The sequence below is a fragment of the Leiobunum rupestre genome, chromosome 1, assembly GCF_980474605.1.
Source record: "Leiobunum rupestre chromosome 1, qqLeiRupe1.1.hap1, whole genome shotgun sequence".
Classification (NCBI taxonomy): domain Eukaryota; kingdom Metazoa; phylum Arthropoda; class Arachnida; order Opiliones; family Sclerosomatidae; genus Leiobunum; species Leiobunum rupestre.
The window spans coordinates 96,911,657-96,918,516 of record NC_143384.1 but is presented as its reverse complement, the minus strand read 5'-3'; the positions used below and the strand labels follow the sequence as shown (position 1 = coordinate 96,918,516).

At 37.7% G+C, this 6,860-nt stretch overlaps 1 protein-coding gene and 1 long non-coding RNA gene across 6 annotated transcripts; both read left to right on the top strand.

Annotated features, from left to right (window-relative positions):
* The first annotated feature begins 4,477 nt into the window (after positions 1-4,477).
* On the top strand, positions 4,478-5,253 carry LOC149969065 (uncharacterized). Of its 5 annotated transcripts, none has more exons than XM_090174272.1 (4): positions 4,478-4,539; positions 4,600-4,865; positions 4,946-5,014; positions 5,075-5,253. In XM_090174272.1, exons 2-4 carry the CDS (start codon positions 4,676-4,678, stop codon positions 5,125-5,127), a joined length of 312 nt encoding a protein of 103 aa, XP_090030398.1. In that variant the 5' UTR covers positions 4,478-4,539; positions 4,600-4,675; the 3' UTR covers positions 5,128-5,253. The 5 variants fall into 5 exon arrangements, 3 of the variants coding, with proteins under 3 accessions (XP_090030398.1, XP_090030399.1, XP_090030397.1); XM_090174273.1 differs by having other exon boundaries at positions 4,513-4,865; positions 5,075-5,103; positions 5,158-5,253; XR_016480756.1 differs by having other exon boundaries at positions 4,513-4,865; positions 4,936-5,103; positions 5,158-5,253.
* Positions 5,254-5,856: 603 nt separating this feature from the next.
* On the top strand, positions 5,857-6,860 carry LOC149969064 (uncharacterized). The gene is made up of 4 exons (XR_016480754.1): positions 5,857-5,999; positions 6,075-6,143; positions 6,208-6,364; positions 6,690-6,860. It is a non-coding gene; the product is annotated as an uncharacterized LOC149969064 (long non-coding RNA).

Genomic DNA, 6,860 nt, shown 5'->3' with positions numbered 1-6,860 from the left:
AAATATTCGACAAATCTCGAAGATACCAAAATATTTGAAAAGTGCCCATATTGTCATGGTGTGTTTGTAATATGCTAGGCATACCTTAAATTATACTAACTCAATAATATGTGACAAATAACGAAGATACTAAAATACTTAAAGAGTGGCCAAATTAACACGGCGTGTTTGGAATATTCCAACCGTACCTAAAATATTTCTGCCTTGAACATATTTGACAGAGCTCGAAGATTTTAAAATACTTTAAAAGTGCCCATATGGTCACGGCGTGTTTGGAATATGCTAAGCATACCTAGAATGGTACTAACTCAAAAATATTTTACTTATCTCGAAGATATCAAACATTTTTAAGACGGCCCAAATCGTCACAGCAGTTTACAAATATCGAATACTAACCGAATATGACTCTAGTTAGAAAATACTCAACAAATCTCGAAGATACCAACATACTTTAAAAGTGCCCATATTGTCACGGTGTGTTAGGAATATGCCAGGCACCCCTAAAATGGTACTAACTTGGAAATATTTGACAAATCTAGAAGATACCAAAATACTTGAAATGTGCCCAAATCGTCCCAGCAGGTTACAAATATTGAAAGCTAACTTAATATGAATCTAGTTAGAAAATACTCGACAAATCCAGAAGATACCAAAATACTTGAAATGTGCCCAAATCGTCACAGCAGGTTACCCCTAGCGGAATCCGACGAGAGACTACGAGCCTCTTCGATTGGTCATCGCTTCTCGGATTTTTGGCTAACTTCAAAGTGTAGTATCTATGATATTGAGAAAAAAGCCGGTTTTTCCTAATTTCAAAGTTTATCCTAAGTTATTAATTAATTTAACTTTAACCGTACGTGGAAGGATTCTCCGTTTTCTATTTAGTCAGTCGTCAACGTGGCCTTTATAAGGTTAAACCGGCGTAATTCAATTCCTACCCGTAACTCCTAGCGGAATCCGACGAAAGACTACGAGCCTCTTCGATTGGTCATCGCTTCTCGGATTTGTGGCTAACTTCAAAGTGTAGTATCTATGGTATTGAGAAAAAAGCCGGTTTTTCTTAATTTCAACGTTTGTCCTAAGTTATTAATTAATTTAACTTTAACCGTACGTGGAAGGATTCTCCGTTTTCTATTTTGACAGTCGTCAACGTGGCCTTTATAAGGATAAACCGGCGTAATTCAATTCCTACCCTTAACTTCTAGCGGAATCCGACGAGAGACTACGAGCCTCTTCGATTGGTCATCGCTTCTCGGATTTTTGGCTAGCTTCAAAGTGTAGTATCTATGTTATTGAGAAAAAAGCCGGTTTTTCTTATTTTCAACGTTTGTACTAAGTTATTAATTAATTTAACTTTAACCGTACGTGGAAGGATTCTCCGTTTTCTATTTTGACAGTCGTCAACGTGGCCTTTATAAGGATAAACCGGCGTAATTCAATTCCTACCCGTAACTCCTAGAGGAATCCGACGAAAGACTACGAGCCTCTTCGATTGGTCATCGCTTCTCGGATTTTTGGCTAACTTCAAACTGTAGTATCTATGGTATTGAGAAAAAAGCCGGTTTTTCTTAATTTCAACGTTTGTCCTAAGTTATTAATTAAATTAACTTTAACCGTACGTGGAAGGATTCTCCGTTTTCTATTTTGACAGTCGTCAACGTGGCCTTTATAAGGATAAACCGGCGTAATTCAATTCCTACCAGTAACTCCTAGCGGTATCCGACGAGAGACTACGAGCCTCTTCGATTGGTCATCGCTTCTCGGATTTGTGGCTAACTTCAAAGTGTAGTATCTATGGTATTGAGAAAAAAGCCGGTTTTTCTTAATTTCAACGTTTGTCCTAAGTTATTAATTAATTTAACTTTAACCGTACGTGGAAGGATTCTCCGTTTTCTATTTTGACAGTCGTCAACGTGGCCTTTATAAGGATAAACCGGCGTAATTCAATTCCTACCCTTAACTTCTAGCGGAATCCGACGAGAGACTACGAGCCTCTTCGATTGGTCATCGCTTCTCGGATTTTTGGCTAGCTTCAAAGTGTAGTATCTATGTTATTGAGAAAAAAGCCGGTTTTTCTTATTTTCAACGTTTGTACTAAGTTATTAATTAATTTAACTTTAACCGTACGTGGAAGGATTCTCCGTTTTCTATTTTGACAGTCGTCAACGTGGCCTTTATAAGGATAAACCGGCGTAATTCAATTCCTAACCGTAACTCCTAGAGGAATCCGACGAAAGACTACGAGCCTCTTCGATTGGTCATCGCTTCTCGGATTTTTGGCTAACTTCAAACTGTAGTATCTATGGTATTGAGAAAAAAGCCGGTTTTTCTTAATTTCAACGTTTGTCCTAAGTTATTAATTAAATTAACTTTAACCGTACGTGGAAGGATTCTCCGTTTTCTATTTTGACAGTCGTCAACGTGGCCTTTATAAGGATAAACCGGCGTAATTCAATTCCTACCAGTAACTCCTAGCGGTATCCGACGAGAGACTACGAGCCTCTTCGATTGGTCATCGCTTCTCGGATTTTTGGCTAGCTTCAAAGTGTAGTATCTATGGTATTGAGAAAAAAGCCGGTTTTTCTTAATTTCAACGTTTGTCCTAAGTTATTAATTAAATTAACTTTAACCGTACGTGGAAGGATTCTCCGTTTTCTATTTTGACAGTCGTCAACGTGGCCTTTATAAGGATAAACCGGCGTAATTCAATTCCTACCAGTAACTCCTAGCGGTATCCGACGAGAGACTACGAGCCTCTTCGATTGGTCATCGCTTCTCGGATTTTTGGCTAACTTCAAACTGTAGTATCTATGGTATTGAGAAAAAAGCCGGTTTTTCTTAATTTCAACGTTTGTCCTAAGTTATTAATTAAATTAACTTTAACCGTACGTGGAAGGATTCTCCGTTTTCTATTTTGACAGTCGTCAACGTGGCCTTTATAAGGATAAACCGGCGTAATTCAATTCCTACCAGTAACTCCTAGCGGTATCCGACGAGAGACTACGAGCCTCTTCGATTGGTCATCGCTTCTCGGATTTTTGGCTAGCTTCAAAGTGTAGTATCTATGGTATTGAGAAAAAAGCCGGTTTTTCTTAATTTCAACGTTTGTCCTAAGTTATTAATTAAATTAACTTTAACCGTACGTGGAAGGATTCTCCGTTTTCTATTTTGACAGTCGTCAACGTGGCCTTTATAAGGATAAACCGGCGTAATTCAATTCCTACCAGTAACTCCTAGCGGTATCCGACGAGAGACTACGAGCCTCTTCGATTGGTCATCGCTTCTCGGATTTTTGGCTAGCTTCAAAGTGTAGTATCTATGGTATTGAGAAAAAAGCCGGTTTTTCTTAATTTCAACGTTTGTCCTAAGTTATTAATTAATTTAACTTTAACCGTACGTGGAAGGATTTTCCGTTTTCTATTTTGTCAGTCGTCAACGTGGCCTTTATAAGGATAAACCGGCGTAATTCAATTCCTACCCGTAACTCCTAGCGGAATCCGACGAGAGACTACGAGCCTCTTCGATTGGTCATCGCTTCTCGGATTTTTGGCTAACTTCAAAGTGTAGTATTTATGGTATTGAGAAAAAGCGCCGGTTTTTCCTAATTTCAACGTTTTTCCTAATTTATTAATTAATTTAACTTTAACCGTACGTGGAAAGATTCTCCGTTTTCTGGGACCAATTTACATATACTCCGTACATTGTTTACCCCCATTACACCCCCATTTTCATTTCTTCACTACGCCCCTTTCCTTTAGGCCACGGTCATTCTGCTTTTAAGGACACTTCCCTTTTTACCACGCGCCTCTTATGCATCCCTCACTGGTCCTCGCCCACCATTTTTTTTACCATTAATTAACATGGAGACTAGTTTTTACCCCACTTTTTTCCCTACGCGGCCACTTCCCACGAACCTCTACTTTTGGTGAAACGATCACTTTGACTCCGCCTGCCTTTTGGTACCACATGCTGACTCCGCCCCCCATATTTACCCCCTGTTACCTAACATACTCTCGCTCCTTTTGTATTTTCTCCCCCAAAAACGTGCCGGACCAGTTTTTCGACCAGTTTTCCGGACTCCTGGGACCAATTTACCTATACTCCGTACATTGTTTACCCCCATTTCACCACCATTTTCATTTCTTAAGCCAAGCCCATCCTACTTTTAAGTACACGCCCCTTATTACCACCCGCCACTTTTCCATCCTTCAATTGTCCCCGCCCACCATTTTCCTACCTAGTCCCACGTAAATTAACATAGGGACCAGTTTTTACCCCTATTTCCCCTACGTTGCCACCTCCCACGTACTTCCCCTTTAAGGGGCACGCTCACTTTGGCTCCGCCTACCTTTTGGTTTCGCCATTTCTATTTTAATTTTGATATAAAAGATTAGTTTATTTATTTTCGGAAATAATCGGCTTATTTCTCGCCCGTTTTTCGTCTGATTTACGTCCGCTTCTCGTATCGTCTGCTTCGAAAACTTTACCATAAAAATGACGTTACGAGTCTGGTTTGGCCTGAAAAAATAACAAATCGTGGTATTTAAAGATAAGAATTATCTCCTAAGCTCTATTTATAACGCTTGAAGACTGTTTCAGCCTTCGGAATAATCCGCCACTGAACAAAACAACGGCCGGCTAGCTACGAAATTCCCCGTGGATTTGTAGCTTCTCCATGGACAAGTTTGGATCCCAGCGGGTTGAAGGATTGCCTATGACAGAGCTGAATAATTCGTTAACGTTTCTCATAGAGGTTAATTTCCCTTTATTGAATCAACGGAAGATGTTGATTGATCCGTGGAAAAACAGGACTTTACATTTCGACGTATCTAAACCGCCAATGACTGTCAGTCCTCCGTGGAGAGGTAAATATGACCCTTCTGTGATTAAAATAACCAATTCAACTTGGTTTCTCATTTCTCATGGCCTTTTTAGTCGTTTATAGATCGCTGGGGTAAGAACTGTTTACAACGGGGAAAAACACCGCCGTTGTTGATTAAGTGGAGAAATTTGAGTATGTAGTTAGCTTTCTGAGTTCCCAAAACCGCCCATTACCCTGTTGGCTACCTCGTAGAAAATGCCTGGATTGAAGCCTGGTCCGAAGTAAGCCTGGCGGAAAATGGGTAAAATAGTCCAGGAAACTGATATATCAAATAGTTAAAGTAGAAAACGTCGAAAAAATCAAGTGAAATCAACTTTGTGTTCCTTACCGCAAGAAGTGGAGTCTGAGACGGGCCAAGAACTGCCACCCGCTGTAGAGACTACTCCGCAACTTCCAGTTTTACAGGCTGCGGCGTCGGGCCAAACCCCACGTATAATTTGATGTTCAAATATATTTAAAGCTATAACAATTTATAATTATATATTTAGGAAATAATTTGAATTTGAACTCGAATGGAGATTTTTTGAAAGAAACTAGCGCTACTCAAAATACTCCGAAAAGAGGAAAAATATCTGCCCACGAATCTGCTGACGAAAATTCTACGTTAGAAATCGGTAACTGTAAACTCACTATTTAAAAATAAACTTTTACTAATAGGTTTTTATTATTTTCTAAACGTAGATGATGGCGATGGAGATGCCTTATTTGCGCAAAATGATTTTAGGGACAACGAAAGCGTCGTAAATGCTTATTACGAGAGTGATGGTAATATATATCCCTTAAAATATTTGTTGATTTTAAAAATTGTGTATTAGAAATAATTATTGTTTAATCAAATGTTTCGGATTATGTTTAAGATACCTTTTCTGTTGGTTCAAAAAGGACCAAAAATAGTTAAGTTATATATTTTTTACATGTACGTAATTTTTCTAATTTCAAATTATGATATTTAGAACGTGACCTAAAAACGAAAGATAATTAAAATTCAAAGTGTTCAAATGGACTTGCGAGTACATCTATATCAAATAATGAAAATATTTAACCATGTTTATGAAACACTTTTCTACTCCTATTCGAAATGCTAACAGTTCAAAATCCTGTAGTGTTTCTAACGGAAGTAAGAGCGAATATTATTAAGAGGATTATTATTTTGATATAATTGATTTATTTATTAATGTACCCGCTGTTGAAGGTTCGTGTAAAGACAGAAAAGGGATAAGCGAAGAGCCCAGTTAAACGGGAAAGATACAAATTAGCGAAGGTAATATTTAATTGGCCAATATAAATATTATTCGTAGTAATAATTGATTTTTCTCTTTTTAAAGCGTGGTATCGCGCTGTTACCAGAAATCAAGAAATATTAAAATGAAATCAACGCCATATCCTTGAAACGCTTGAGAGTATTTTAAAAAATACTCAAAAAGATGGGCTGAAAAGGGAAAAGGCCACTTATTAATTTTAGGCTCGTGAAAGCAATTATTGGTAAGTGTTTAATTAAAAATTTATATGTTTTAGGTTCTCACGTATTTCATTTTATAATTAAATAAAATTTCTTGAGATTGAAGAACTAGAAGCGTGAATTTCATTTTCTTAAAGGGAATATAACCTCAGGTATTTGGTGTGGAACACCGACGTTTGAAGCTCTGGCCGCTCTTGCCTATGGCTTTAAAAATGTTTGGCGCCACTGTACAGGGTAATTTGAAAAATTGATGGGGTCTTCCGTAAATATTGCTTTGCAGGTTATATTCCCTTTAAAGAGCGTTTATAAATAAATTTAAAACTAATATATATTTTTAACTTTTTAAAGATACTACAGTTGCGGAGTTGGAAAAAATTGTCAAATGTTGGATTGCACACGCAACAGACGGAATAAAATCAAAGGAAGCTACAGCGGCCAAAAAAAGAATTTAATAACATTAGAAAAAATCAAAACATTTGAACGAAAAATTAAAACTTTTAATGTGAAAACGAAAGTAAA

What these genes read in the sequence shown, in the direction of transcription:
- LOC149969065 (XM_090174272.1), top strand. Translation starts at nt 4,676, where the DNA reads ATGGACAAGTTTGGATCCCAGCGGGTTGAAGGATTGCCTATGACAGAG. An exon ending in TGTCAGTCCTCCGTGGAGAG is followed by an intron (nt 4,866 to 4,945) that starts GTAAATATGACC and finishes AGTCGTTTATAG; the next exon opens with ATCGCTGGGGTAAGAACTGT. An exon ending in GATTAAGTGGAGAAATTTGA is followed by an intron (nt 5,015 to 5,074) that starts GTATGTAGTTAG and finishes GCTACCTCGTAG; the next exon opens with AAAATGCCTGGATTGAAGCC.